Source organism: Emiliania huxleyi (genome assembly GCF_000372725.1).
Source record: "Emiliania huxleyi CCMP1516 unplaced genomic scaffold EMIHUscaffold_5, whole genome shotgun sequence".
Lineage (NCBI taxonomy): Eukaryota > Haptophyta > Isochrysidales > Noelaerhabdaceae > Emiliania > Emiliania huxleyi.
In genome coordinates, this window is record NW_005198244.1 from 1,881,411 (window position 1) to 1,894,165 (window position 12,755).

Sequence of the window (12,755 nt, forward strand, 5' to 3'; positions counted from 1 at the left end):
GGCGGAGGGGAGGGCGGCGGAGGGGAGGGTGGCGGAGGGGATGGTGGAGGGGGGTAGGGGCCGTCGGCGTCATCCGATGTCGAGGGCGGCGGGGGCGAGGGCGGCGGGGGCGAGGGCGGGGGCGGGCTGGGTGGCGGCGGTGAGGGCGGAGGCGGGCTCGGCGGCGGAGGGGAGGGCGGCGGAGGGGAGGGCGGCGGAGGGGAGGGCGGCGGAGGGGATGGTGGAGGGGGGTAGGGGCCGTCGGCGTCATCCGATGTAAGTCTCCGGTAGGGAGCAAGAGCACCAGAGGGCGGCGAGGGCGGAGGTGGCGACGGCGGCGGCGGCGACGGCGGAGGCGGCGACGGCGGAGGCGGCGAGGGCGGCGGCGGCGACGGCGGAGGCGGCGACGGTGGAGGTGGCGACGGCGGCGGTGGCGAGGGCGGCGGTGGTGACGGCGGTGGTGGCGAGGGCGGAGGTGGCGAGGGCGGCGGCGGCGACGGCGGAGGTGGCGACGGCGGAGGCGGCGAGGGCGGCGGTGGCGAGGGCGGTGGCGAGGGCAGCGGTGGTGGAGACGGAGGAGGCACATTCAGGGCGAGCTCCGCGAGCGCGTAGCAGTTCTCGATTGTCAGGAGCAGGAGAACTAGGAGAGCGCAACCAGTAGGAGGCCCGCGCCTGCCCCCGGTGCCGCCGGGTGCAACCTACCTGTCATATACGAGAGGGGAATTCCTGGGACCCTGTCGTGTGGGTGAACCCTGCCCAGCCCCCCTCCGTGTCGCGATGCGCTCCCCGCTCCCGTTCCCCTGTGTCCCTGGTCGTCCTTCCAAGATCCTGCTCGTGCAGGTGGGGACCCTGTCTTAGGCTGTACCAGGTTTTCCTCTCGCACCCCGTCTGTTTTCCTCCTTTTTTCTCTACAGCACCCTCTCTTCTCCTCTCTATTTTCCCGGGAACTCTCCGTGGAAATCGTCAAATTTTGGGCTCTGAGAGCCGAGTCTGAGGCTGGTTTGGGCCCAAAATCAGCCAAATTTTAGGCCAAATCGTCAAAATGCCGGGAATTTTGCGGAGAACCCGTGTTGCGTGTAGACCTGGAAATTACATGTACCCTGCGACCGCCTGGGTATTTTGTCGATTCCTCAATTTTGCCTCAGATTTTGCCCCAGACCAGCTCTCAGACTCAGGGAAACTCGCGAGTTTCCAGAATGGAGCACCAAACACCCTCTGTTTTCCCTGGAAATTTCCGGAAACGCAAAGTGCTGGGGACCCTCTGTTTTCCTTTTTGTTTGCCGGAAAACCTGGTACAGGCCAAACCCTGTCCTTCTCCCACCCCTCGTTTGGTGTGTCCGTTTTGTTTATTTATTTATTCTCTTCGTGAGGGGTGTATGCGGCGCGTGAGCGGGGAGGCGCGGGGAGGCGCGGAGGGCGGCGCACCTCCACCTCGAAAAAAGAAACACTGCTCATTTGCCCCAAACCGCCTCAAGCTTCTGCCGGCACCTTGCTTTGGCCGGTGACGTATGGAAACACACCACGAGCCGCCACCCGCGTGCGAGTGTGGCTACTCCCCGCCCGAGCCGCCCTCGTGCACAGTCTCCCCGCCCGAGCCGCCGGCGTGTGAGCGAGTGCAATCCAGCGGGTTGGTCTTCAATCCAGAGGCGCACTCGTGGATTCTTGTGGACGACTCGCCCTCCCACTCGCCACGCCCCTCGCTCGCGCCCTCGAGCAACTCGCTGGCTCAGAGCTGGGCGGCGGGAGACAGCGAAGGTGAGAGCGAAGCCGACAGAGTCGACAGTGGGATCGCCTCGAGCGGCGCTGCCTCCGCGTACGGGCTGGGCGGCGAGACGAGCGCATCCGTCACGCCGCTTCCGCTCAGCCCGCTGCTCGGGCTCGGCTCGGACGAGGACGAGGTCCTCTCCGCGCAAGCGCTGAGCGAGATTCTCGCGGCGGCTTGGCCGCTGCCGCTCTCGCACGGCATGAGCCCAGACTCGCGGGACGAGGACGGGGAGGCGGCGCCCCCCGACTCGCTGCTGCTCGCCGCCACGCCGCCGCTCTCGCCGCGGCTGCCGCGCGGCTGCGGCGCCGACGAGTATGCTTGCCCCAAGCCGCCGCCCGCGCCGCCACCGGGCGCGTGCGGCGCAGGCGCGCGTGACGGCGGCGCGTGCGCGCCGCCGCCGCCCCTCGAGTGGTCCGTCCGCGCAAAGTCCTCCGCTTGGAAGGGGACGTGGAGCAAGCCGCTCGTCGTCGTCGCGGCGCTGCTCGCCAGCCACACAGCGGTGCGTGCACACACGCCGCGCCTCGCCCAGACACCAGCCGCTGCCACCTCCGTGAAGTCGCCCGATCCCGCCACCGCTTGCGTCGCGGCGCGGCGCCCTCTCGCCCGCGCGGCGCAGCCTCGCTCCGCGCGCATGCCACGACTCGATCCGCCCCCGCGCGGCCTCAGGTCCTCCTCCTCGGCATCGCAATCGGCCGACGCGTCTCCGTGCTGACAGAGTCCACGTCGGCCGGCGGGAGCAGGCTGCTCTCTGCCCTGCCCGCCGCGGCCCTACGCTGGCTCTTCCCCTCCCCTCCCCTCCCCTCTCCGCACGACCCCCCTCTCCACCCCATCTCACCCTCCCCCTGTCTCGCCCTCAGCTTCCTCGCGCGCCGCTTCTCGAGCGGACCCGGCGGTGTGTCCCCTCCCCCCGCCCTGCCTCTTCCTCCCCTCCCGCCTCCCGCCTCCCCTCTCGCCTCTCGCCCCCTATGCTACTCTCATGCCCCGCCCCGCCCCACCGCGCCCCTCGCGGCTGCCCCCCCCTGACTGCTCCTTTCCCCGCACCACCCTCCCGTCGCTGCAACCCGCCCGTGCCCTCCACCGCCCATCACCAACACCCCACCCCCCCCCTCCCAGGAATCCACAGTCGGCTCTGCTTCGCCTGAGCTGCGGGGGAGGAGCGCCAGCCGCGCCACAACCCACGCCGCTGTCCTGCTGCAGCGCGAGCGGCTCCGTCTCGCGCGCGCGGCGGCGGCGGGCAAGGCTCTGCCTGTACACCTTGTGCGTGCGCCCCTCTCCCCTCTGTGAGGCGGACCCCAGATGCCCCCTCCCCAGTTGCACTTGGTGCCGGACCCGTTTTGCCTAGCGCCGCCCCCGTCGCCCTCGAACGCCGTGCCGAGCAGCTTGCCGTTCTCGTCCCGAGCCCCCCCCCCTTCCCCCAGACGGTTAACCCTCCCGCAGCGAGAGGGCAGCGCGGGACAAGTCCGAAGTCGAGAGTCGGAGAGCGAGAGATCGTAGGATCGAGAGACAGAGACCGCTGGTGTATATACTTTTTTGCGAAGCGGGAACTTAAACATGTGATTGTGAATGCGCGCGGCGACTACAGTCTACACTCTACAGCCTGTGTAGTACACAGCCCTCCAGCCCTGTACGCGGTAGCGAGCTGAACCTGGGAGCTGGTGGAACTGGGTTGGTCAGAACTCACTGCGTACTGTGGTGTAAAACGGCAAACGGGGTACGCACCGTGCCGTGTGGGTGCGCGGGTGTCTGGCGTCGGGGGGGGCGCTACTCATTCGGACAAGGCCGTCGGCTCGTTGGGCTCTCCGCTGTGGCAGCCCCACAAGCTCGTCGTATTCTGAAGGACGAATTATGGGCTGTGCTGGAGGCAGGGGCGCATCGAGCTTTGGTGCAGCTCCATCGCATGCCTGAGCGACTTGACCCCGTTGAATGTGATTGGGGCGCACTCTGCCCCGGCGGAGGTGCAACCGTCGAGAAAACTGGTGGGGGAGCCGGGCCCGAGAGCCGTGCTGACATTGTGGCCGAACCGCCCAGGCCGCTTGCTGAGAAACCGTGGAGGGACGTTGTAGAAGCCGCAGAGCGGGACGAGGCGCGCCCGCTTCGGCAGAGTGGAGCACTTTGAGAGGACGAGGTCCACGTTCCCGTGCCGGTTCCCCTCTGTCCACGTTGCCGCCTTCCCAAAGTGGCTGTAGAAGATGCGGGGGCAGCGACCGGCGCGGGAGTCCTAAGGAAATGAAGAATCGGGGGCAGGCGGTGTACTGACGGGTCGTAGAAAGTAGAATGCGCCTTTGTGAACAAACGGGCTATGTGTCGGAGCATCTCGGGGGGCCAGCCTCGACAAGGGCGCTAAGGGCGGGGCGGGTGTAGATTGCGCCGCTGCCGCCGTTCAAAAATTGGCCAAAGCCGCGCGGCGCAAAGTGCACGTGCCCCACCAGCAGTGAGGCGGTCGCGTTCAGCTTGTGTAGCTCCTGCAAGCGCCGAAGGGACAGTTTGGTGGAGGCCGCCTTTCCTACCGCGTCTGCGACTGTGTCTGGGAGGACGACGTTGATACTGTCTGCAGAGGTGGTGACAAGTCCTGGCACATCTAGGGTGCTCCTCAGCGAGCCGCGTAGGGTACACGTACACGTCGTCTTCGACCACCACGTACCAAAGGTGGTGGCGGTAGCGGGCGTACACGTCGTCGAGGATCTGCACGCGCCTCGTCAGCACGTCAGTCGCTTTTGGCAAGATGTGAGCACAGCGCGGCGTTGGAGTGCGCCAACTGTCAGTGTACCAGACTGTGTCGGCGACGGCGCGGGCGGGGACGGACGCCGCCCAGGTCCGATCAAAGTAGGCGACCTCGTTCGCGCGGTCGGAGGTCGTGACGCCAATGATCAGGATCGGTCTGCTCGTGCTTGCGCTGGGGCACCTCGACGCCGACCGCTTTGACATGGCGAAGCCTCGTGTGTCGAGGGGACGCACGAGCAGCTTTTACGGAGACGAAATCAAAGTTCCCAAATCCGCCGGAATCGAGGGCGGAATCGAAGGGCGGAAGTGAAGCTCAATGCAAGCCAGTCTCCATCATCCCGCAAGATGGCTTTAGGTTAGGTAAGATGGCGATTTGGTGTGGGAGGGTGGCTGGGTGGGTAAAGAAAGCGGGCTCGCGACAGATTTTTCGCACTTTTGCGCGGACGCTGAGCACCTGCATGCTATTCCCTCATGCGATGGAACCGCACAAAACCACTGAGTCTCCCAGGGTAGCGAAGTCTCAGTCAAAAAAATACCGGTTCCCGCCGCCGGCGGTGGAGTACCAACCTGCCGCTGGAAGCACACGGCCGGCGAGGCCGCGATGCTGCTGCTGGCGGCGCCGCTCCTGTTGCTTGGCGCGCACGACGGTCCGGCGTGGCAAGGCTCGCCGCAGGCGGACGGGCTCTACGCTGCCTACAACCAGCTCGCCGCCTTCTCGCAGCAGTGCCAGCTGCCGATCAAGACGCCGCAGATCGTGGTGGTGGGTCAGCAGACGGACGGCAAGTCCGCCCTCATCGAGGCCCTGATGGGCTTCCAGTTCAACCACGTCGGCGGCGGCACAAAGACGCGCCGGCCGATTGCGCTGCAGATGCAGTACCGCGCCGAGTGCGAGGAGCCACGCTGCTTCCTGTTCGAGGGCGGGCGCGAGCGGCAGGTGGGTCTGCAGGAGCTCAAGGCGTACATCGAGGCGGAAAACTCGCGCCTCGAGGCGGAGGGCGCCTTCGAGGCGGAGGAGCTGATCGTGCGGATGGACTACAAGTGCTACGCCACACCCGCCTCCCGGCCTAGCCGAAGCCTCTGCCGGGAGATGCGAGCCGTATCCACCGACCCGCGCCTCCTCTCGCCACCCGCCCCGCCCAACCACAGGTACTGCCCCAACCTGAGCATCATCGACACGCCGGGACTCCTCGACTTTGATTCCGCCGCCCAGTCGACGGCGCCCAGCGCCGCCACCAACGCGCGCGCGGTGCGCGAGCTCGTCGTCGCGCAGATGTCGGCCGCGGAGCGCGTCATTCTTTGCGTCGAGGAGACGCGCTGCTGGCAGAGCTCGGCGGCGCGCGAGAGATCACGAGAAGTCGCCGAGACTCGCCGAGACGTAGCCCGCGGAGAGAGAGGTCCTGACAGGTCCTGAGAGGTCCTGACAGGTCCTGAGGTCCGCCCACACCTCCGGCGAGATCCGATCGCTAGCGCAGGTGCGGCAGCTCGTCGGCGAAGTCGACCCCACCTTCGGCCGCACCGTCGTCGTCTCGACCAAGCTCGACACCAAGCTCGCCCAGCTCTCGGGCACGTCGGACCTCCTCCACTTCCTCGCGGCGCGCGGACACCTCCTAGACACCTCCTAGACACCTCTCGTGACACCTCTCGTGACACCTCTCGTGACACCTCTCGTGACACCTCTCGTGACACCTCTCGTGACACCTCTCGTGACACCTCTCGTCCTAGACACTCTCGTGCAGACTCGTGCAGACTCACCTCTCGTGCTGCCCGCAACGGTTCGCGGATCGTCCACTACAACCCCCTCCCCACCCCTCCCCACCCCTCCCCCCACCCCTCCCCCCCCCTCCCCCCACCCCTCCCCCCCCTCACCGCCCGCCAGGCGCTCCCTCTCTGCGAGTCGCACCCCCGAGATTGTCCGAGATCGCCACCCGAGATTGTCCGAGGTCAGGCGCGCCCTCTCCGGGAGTCGCACCCGCGGCTGCTCGGAGGCCCATTCTTCACCTCGGTGCCGCAGGCTCGCGCGGGCAGCAGCCGCGCCACACGCCCCATCACTGGTCGTTGGTGTGTCCCGCAGGTGCCTTCGGGGCGCGTGGGCAGCTCGCCGCTGCACGGATTCGCCACTGACGGCGAGTACCAGGCGAGCGGCACTTTCCGAGACACTTCCGGCGCCAGGCCGTCTGCTCCGTCGATGCCGCCGCCCACGATCCCCCGCCTCTAGCCCCGTGGTGGCTTCGACGCCGCCGCACCCATGACACGCCCTGGACGCATCCCTCACTCGCCCCCTCGCACACGCCAGGACGCGCTGGCGCGCACGGAGCACGCCAACCTCGAGTACTTGCGCGAGGTTGCGGCGCCCGCCGCGGACGCCGCCACGCAGCCGGGTGCGCGCTCTGCCGTGGGCATCAGCAGGCTGCGCCGCTTCCTCGAGGACTTGCTGCGCGAGCGGTACCTGATGTCCCTCACCTTGCCCTCTAATTAATTAACTATTAATGAACTAATAATTAACTAATTAGGTACCTGATGAGCCTCACCTCGATCATCGGACAGCTGCAAGCGGCGCGCGAGCGAACCTCGCAGCAGATGGCGCAGGCGCGCACGAGCTGCTCGCCGAGCCTCCAGACCGTCCACGACACGTCCACGCCCACGACACGTCCACAACACGTCCCGTAGGCGGACGAGCTGCTCGAGGAGCTCGCGCCCAGCAGGCTGCGTGGGCTCTGCTCCAAGTTCGTCTCTCTGTCGAGCGGCTGCGTGAGTGGCCTCTCCCTGCAGGCCGGTGTGAGCCATCCCGTAGGTACGTCTCCCTCTTCATGGAGCGGTACGACCTCACCATAGCGGGTGCGCGATATGCCCCTCCTCCGCAGCTCGCCGCCGTGCGGAGTCCACTCCGACCTCCGACCCCCACCCCCCGCCCCCACCCCCCGGCAGGCACCGTTGCGACCGACACGGCGCCGATCGGACAGACGCTCGCGCAGGAGCGCGCCGAGGCAGGCGCCCTCTGCAGCGACGCCGCGCTCGGCGCCGACTTCTCGGCGCTGGTGGGCGAGGGCGGCGCGGGCGCGAGGCTGTTTGGCGGCGCGCAGTTCCACCGCTTGCTGCGCGAGTTTGAGCTCGGCGTCCGCTCGCTGCCGTCGGTCCACCCTCCCCTCCCCTCCCCTCCCCATATCCCGCCTATGTGCCGAGCAGGTGCTAGTCACCGACGAACAGCTCTCCAACGCGCTCGGCGTCGACGCGCAGCACGACGCGCTCTGCTACGGGCGCGCCCGCGCAGAGCCCACAACAGCAATCTCGGCTGGTGCGCGAGCCGCGCCTCTCCCTGTGCCATGCCATAGGCGCGCCGTCTGCCAGGCGGCGATGAGCCACTCGCTCAGCCAGCACCACGAGCTGCTCACGCGGCTCGCCTCGCGCGTGGAGCACGTCGTGGCGCGGATGCTGCTTCACGCGGCAGCCACCGCCGACGAGGGCATCTCCGCCGCCGCGGGGGCGGGCGCGCTGCGAGCGACCGCGCGCCGCTCGCGGATGATCAGCGAGACGATTGGCGGCTTCCTTCGCCGGCCGGTCGAGGAGGCCTTCTCGTCGCTGCTGCGCGAGAGCTTGCGGGAGTGCATGCAGGCGCGCCTCCGCCTCGCCACGTCTGCCTCCGCCACCTCCTGCCCTGGCCAGCCTCTTGCCTTCGCCACCTCTCTGCCCGCCACCGTCGTCTCCCACACATGCGCCTCCTCTCCCGCTGCCAGGCATGCTACACAGACATCCGCTCTGTCGTCGCGCCTCGCGGCGGGGCGTCCGAGGCGAGCTGCTCCCGCCCCTTGGACCCTCTCCCCCCGCCCCTCACTCGTTCGCGCCCCTCGAATTGCTCAGGTGTCTACCTTGTGGCCCATCTTTGCCTCGCCCGCCAACGACGTCACAGAGGACGGCGAGGTGGCGGCCCCCCCGAGACCAGCCGCTGCCACGCCCTCGCAGCACCCGTCACGCTCGCGAGATTGCAGGGCTGCATCACCCCTCCCCCGCCCCACAAGGTGGCGAGCTGGGCGGTCGGGGGCTGGGTCGGGTCGGGGGAGAGCGCCGTGGACGCCCTCGTCACGCGCCTCGTCGGGGCGTGGCGGCGCCAGTTCGCTCTGGCAGTCAAGCGAAAGGCGAGCCGCGCCAGAGGGCCACCCCAGGCACCCCGCACTCCCCCACCCCTCCCCGCCACCCTTGCCCCTCGCGCCCGCAGGTCCGCTACTTCCTCATCAGCCTCGCGGAGCGGCTCCCAACGCGCGCGCTCTCCGCCTGCGTGCCCGTGCGAGCGGGCCCCTGTCTGTACACGCCACCACACCTCGCGAGACCTCGCGAGTAGGCACCTGCTCCGCAGCCTGCACACCATGTGCGACGAGCCAACCTCGACGTCGTCGCTCGACGTGGCGAGCGCGCGCGCGGCGCTGCTCGAGCACAAGGCGGGGCTCGAGACCGAGCACGCGCGGGCGACGCAGTTGCTCGACCGCTTCTACAGCTTGCGCGGGCAGCTCGAGGAGGGGAGCCGAGCCGATCGGCCAGCAGAGGCGCTCGCGGCTGGCCGGGGGTAGCGGGAGAAGGTGCATGGCGGGACCGTCGGGCGGGCCGCTCCAGTGCCCGGAATGGCCCGCTCGCGAGGCCGAGCATGTTTGGAGAATTCATTTCGTGTTGTTTGTTTTGTGAGTGAGAACATTGCCAGGTCGCAGGCGTGCCACACACATACCGCCTTACGAAACACGGTTGTCGGTTGTGCGCGCTTGCGGGCTCGGCGTGGCTTCTGGCTTGCGTTGATATGTGGACACGCGGACACGGCCCTGCGCGCTGCCCCGTTCTGCTAGCCCCCGTACCGTAGCCGTTCTCTCCCCCGTCTCCCCCGAAACGCGAAAGCCCGATCGAGCCGCGCATTTTATTTTTAATGTGTTTTGATGTGTGCACACTTGGATGTGCAGTTCACGCGCGCTTCTCGTCATTCTCTCTTTCAACGCTCTCCCCCATCACTCTAGCCGTACCGTACACTCCTCACAAGTCACACCGTGCTCTCAAAATACTCAAATGACACAAAACGCGCTACGCGGAAAATAAAAAATCCATAGACCATACATCCTAGCTAGATCAATCACGGTGGTTGGGTGTCAAGTGCTTTTTTGCTTTTGCGAGATGCGACGCAGATGTCTGCGTCAGTACGCCAGGGTAGGCTCTGCCGGCCAGACCACCTCCGACATCGAGGTGGCCTCCTCGGACGACTCGTATGTGTCAATAAACTCTTGCAAGGTAGGCAGTTCGTCGAGCGCGAGGAGTTGTGACACCCGTTCGTTGCTCGGCATGAAGTCGCTATACCTGCAGGGCGTGCCGATAGGAGCCCTGAGCAGCGCCGAGCCCGCTTGAGTCATGTGCAGTGGAGGAGGCACGTGCACGCCTGGTCTCCCACTCGGCGAGCTTCTGGCTGGCAGTTTCAGCAGTGTCCTCTCCCACGGCTTTGCCGAGCTGCAGAAAGGCAATGACGGTGTCGGCGAGGAGCTTCGGCAGCGTGTCATCGTCAACGTCCATGTAGTTGCCGCGCGCCACTTCCACTAAGCACGCCAGCCAGTCGCCAAAGCTACGCGCCGGCGCATCGTCCATGCAAGAGACCACCTGGAGGCGGAGATGTTTGTGCCGTGTAGGAAATCTATGAGGCGAGCAAGCGGCGTAGCAAAGAGGCGTAGCAAAGAGGTGGGCGTGCCTTGATTGACGACAAGATCCCCGCTGCCTCTGCCGTGGTGAGCTGCTGCAGGTACTCAGACATTGAAGGCGGGTGGCCCTCCAGAAAGTGGATCCAGCCGCTCGGCAGAGTCAGCAGCAGCCCAGTCAGCGGCGCCCGCGGCTCCAGGTCAGCGTCTCCGCTGGCGTCGATCTTGCGGACGGTGCTCTGGTGCCAGTCGCCAACGGAGGTGCCCTGCTTGTGGGAGGAGGCGTGCGAATCTCAGAAGAGCGCAACAGAGGCGCTGGTGTGGCCGCAACGCGAGCCTGGCTGGCATTGGACGAGCCCGCCAAGCAGAGCCGACAGAGGGGCTGCAGCGACTTCTCTCCTCGCTGCTGTAGCACTACGTCGAGCAGCGTCTCTTGCGGCTCCGCCGCGAAGGATGGCGCCGGCATCAACGCAAGCGCGTTATCGGCCTCGGCCCCCATGGTGTGTGTGTAACGCCTGCGGGATTTTTCTTTCTGTTATCTTTTTATTTTTGGCAATAACTCCACAATCAGGGGGGCGTGTCTGGCCTTGGCTTGCCAAAATACGCAAACAACTCTCCGCAGACGCGCCCGACTAACACTCTACACCTACTGCCAGCTTGCCGGGGCATTCTCTAGACGATCTCTTATCGTCCTGCATAATCCTGGACACATGCCTCCATTGGCGTTCCCTACTGACGCTCAACACGAGCTTCAGTTTGTCCGGCGAAATATGCAAGCGATATCTCAGACCTCGGTCACCCTCACCCAGTCTATCTTGAGCGCGGGGTCGTTCTCTTGCCAGCTCGGCAGCCACTGGTCGCGCGCGCCCCAAAAGTCCCACTGGGCGCTACCCGATTCGTTCTCCCACGGCTTGCCGCCCTCACCGTCGGGGAAGAAGGAGACGCCGCCCACCGCCTAAGGGGCGAGGGTGCAGGGTCGGGGGCCAGGGCTCGCCAGAGCCCACCCACTCCACCTCGCCATCCCTGGCAATGGGTCGGCTGAGAGATCTCGGCCAGAGATCCACCAAATTGAAGATGATGAAGAAGTCCTCGTCGAAGGGGGCGCCGTTCGTGTGACCGCTCGCCCACGGGTTGCTCCAGCTTGATGGGTCCCATCCACCGCGCTCGAAGAAGGTCTGATTCGTCCAGTCCACCTGCAGAATGCGCTGCGCGTCGTCGTCCAGGTAGGTGTAGAGGCCGTGTTCTGTCCGCACGAGCCCGAAAGTATGAAAATCGTCTGAAAAGTTGGCGCCTAGGAGAGTACGCCAAGTCTACACAGAGGGCGCACCTAGTGTCTGGGACCTTGTCGCACCCGGCAGAGTCATCGACGCTGAGGTCTGGTGGAATCGATTCTGCTCAACGTTCAGGCCTAGGTGCGGGGTGCGGGTGTCTCTCGCTGTGTCCTGTCGTACGAGAAAGGGTCCGGGACGAGAGAGATTGGTGCCCCAATGAATGGTCGAGCCCACAGTATCGACGCCGCGATTCCCGGCGTACCCGGCCGCGTTGCCGGTGGCCTCCATCACGTCAATCTCGCCCGAGGCCGGCCAGCCTCCAAACGTCTCGTGGCGCGGGAGTAGCCAGATTGCGGGCCTGCGGCGCAGAGACAGAGCCATTACTTGCAACACGCTATACCGGAACTAGCACGTGCACATGTGTCGTTTGGGAGGGTCTCTTCGTGTCCCCGCATCTACTCTGCTCGAGGCCAAAGCCAATCGCCCCGGGGAAGCTGCGCTCGAACCTCGAGACGGCCGCTGCGGAAGGTGAACGAGTCGACGGTGCTGATGCGGGCGGAGCTGATGGGCGAGGCATCGTTTCGGACACACCCGTAAAATGCGTTTGCGGTGCAGTCGGACGCCGGCGTCAGTCCGTACCTAAGCGCACCGGCTTCGTGTTGCGGCAGGACCGGCACCGGCACCGCCGGTACTTGCGGTGACTTGCGGTGCGTCGCACATATCGAGCCGGGTGGTCCGTGGGCTGGGCAGCCAGTCCTCGGTCAAGGTCGGACGGATGTGTAGTACGCCTATGACCACGTTGGACAAAGTCAGAGACAGTGTGTGTGACAAGGTACGGTGGGCGAGCCACGGCCCCACGCCGTCTTCGACAAAGGAGTTGGTACGATTGTTTCGGTAGAGCTGGAACTCCCAGTTGCCGCCGCCCGCCATTGTGATCTCGTGCTTCCACACAGAGAGGTCGAGGCGGGAAAAGTCGTCATAAAATAGGACCCTCGGCGGGGCTGAGGGAGCGGGCGGCGGCGCTGTCGGAGAGGTCGCAGGTGTAGAGGGCAAGGGTGGTGGAGACAAGAGCGGCGGTGGCGGTGGCGGTGGTGGCGGTGGCGGTGGCAGTGGTGATGGTGGCAGCAGAGGCGGTGGCAGCAGAGGCGGTGGCAGCAGAGGCGGTGGTAGCTGAGGCGGCGGTGGCGGTGGCGGTGGCGGTGGCGGTGGCGGCGGTGGTCTGAGCGGCGGCAGCAGAGGCGGTGGCAGCAGAGGCGGTGGCAGCAGAGGCGGCGGCAGCAGAGGCGGTGGCAGCTGAGGCGGTGGCAGCAGAGGCGGCGGTGGTGGAGATGGCAGTGGTGGCGGCGGCTGTGACGGCGGCTCGGG

The 12,755-nt window shown here is 66.5% G+C and overlaps 3 protein-coding genes across 3 annotated transcripts; 2 read left to right on the plus strand and 1 right to left on the minus strand.

Annotated features, from left to right (window-relative positions):
- The first annotated feature begins 1,467 nt into the window (after positions 1 to 1,467).
- EMIHUDRAFT_432752 (hypothetical protein) lies at positions 1,468 to 3,301 on the plus strand. Its single transcript, XM_005767296.1, has 4 exons — positions 1,468 to 2,243; positions 2,411 to 2,484; positions 2,602 to 2,636; positions 2,858 to 3,301. Exons 1-4 carry the CDS (start codon positions 1,488 to 1,490, stop codon positions 2,884 to 2,886), a joined length of 894 nt encoding a protein of 297 aa, XP_005767353.1. The 5' UTR covers positions 1,468 to 1,487; the 3' UTR covers positions 2,887 to 3,301.
- A 1,765-nt stretch (positions 3,302 to 5,066) lies between these two features.
- On the plus strand, positions 5,067 to 9,024 carry ARC5A (ARC5A, dynamin-related protein; the record flags this gene model as incomplete). The annotated part of the gene is made up of 17 exons (XM_005767355.1): positions 5,067 to 5,503; positions 5,612 to 5,798; positions 5,938 to 6,057; positions 6,411 to 6,467; positions 6,537 to 6,599; positions 6,759 to 6,907; positions 6,976 to 7,051; positions 7,133 to 7,188; positions 7,257 to 7,300; positions 7,391 to 7,596; positions 7,649 to 7,719; positions 7,795 to 8,074; positions 8,197 to 8,250; positions 8,321 to 8,380; positions 8,479 to 8,595; positions 8,676 to 8,716; positions 8,799 to 9,024. The coding sequence occupies 17 exons, from the start codon at positions 5,067 to 5,069 to the stop codon at positions 9,022 to 9,024; spliced, it is 2,244 nt and encodes a 747-aa protein (XP_005767412.1).
- A 1,879-nt stretch (positions 9,025 to 10,903) lies between these two features.
- EMIHUDRAFT_96579 (hypothetical protein) lies at positions 10,904 to 12,320 on the minus strand (the record flags this gene model as incomplete). The annotated part of the gene is made up of 6 exons (XM_005767297.1): positions 10,904 to 11,074; positions 11,184 to 11,410; positions 11,471 to 11,561; positions 11,625 to 11,748; positions 12,109 to 12,178; positions 12,227 to 12,320. 6 exons carry the CDS (start codon positions 12,318 to 12,320, stop codon positions 10,904 to 10,906), a joined length of 777 nt encoding a protein of 258 aa, XP_005767354.1.
- Between the last annotated feature and the right edge of the window lie 435 nt (positions 12,321 to 12,755).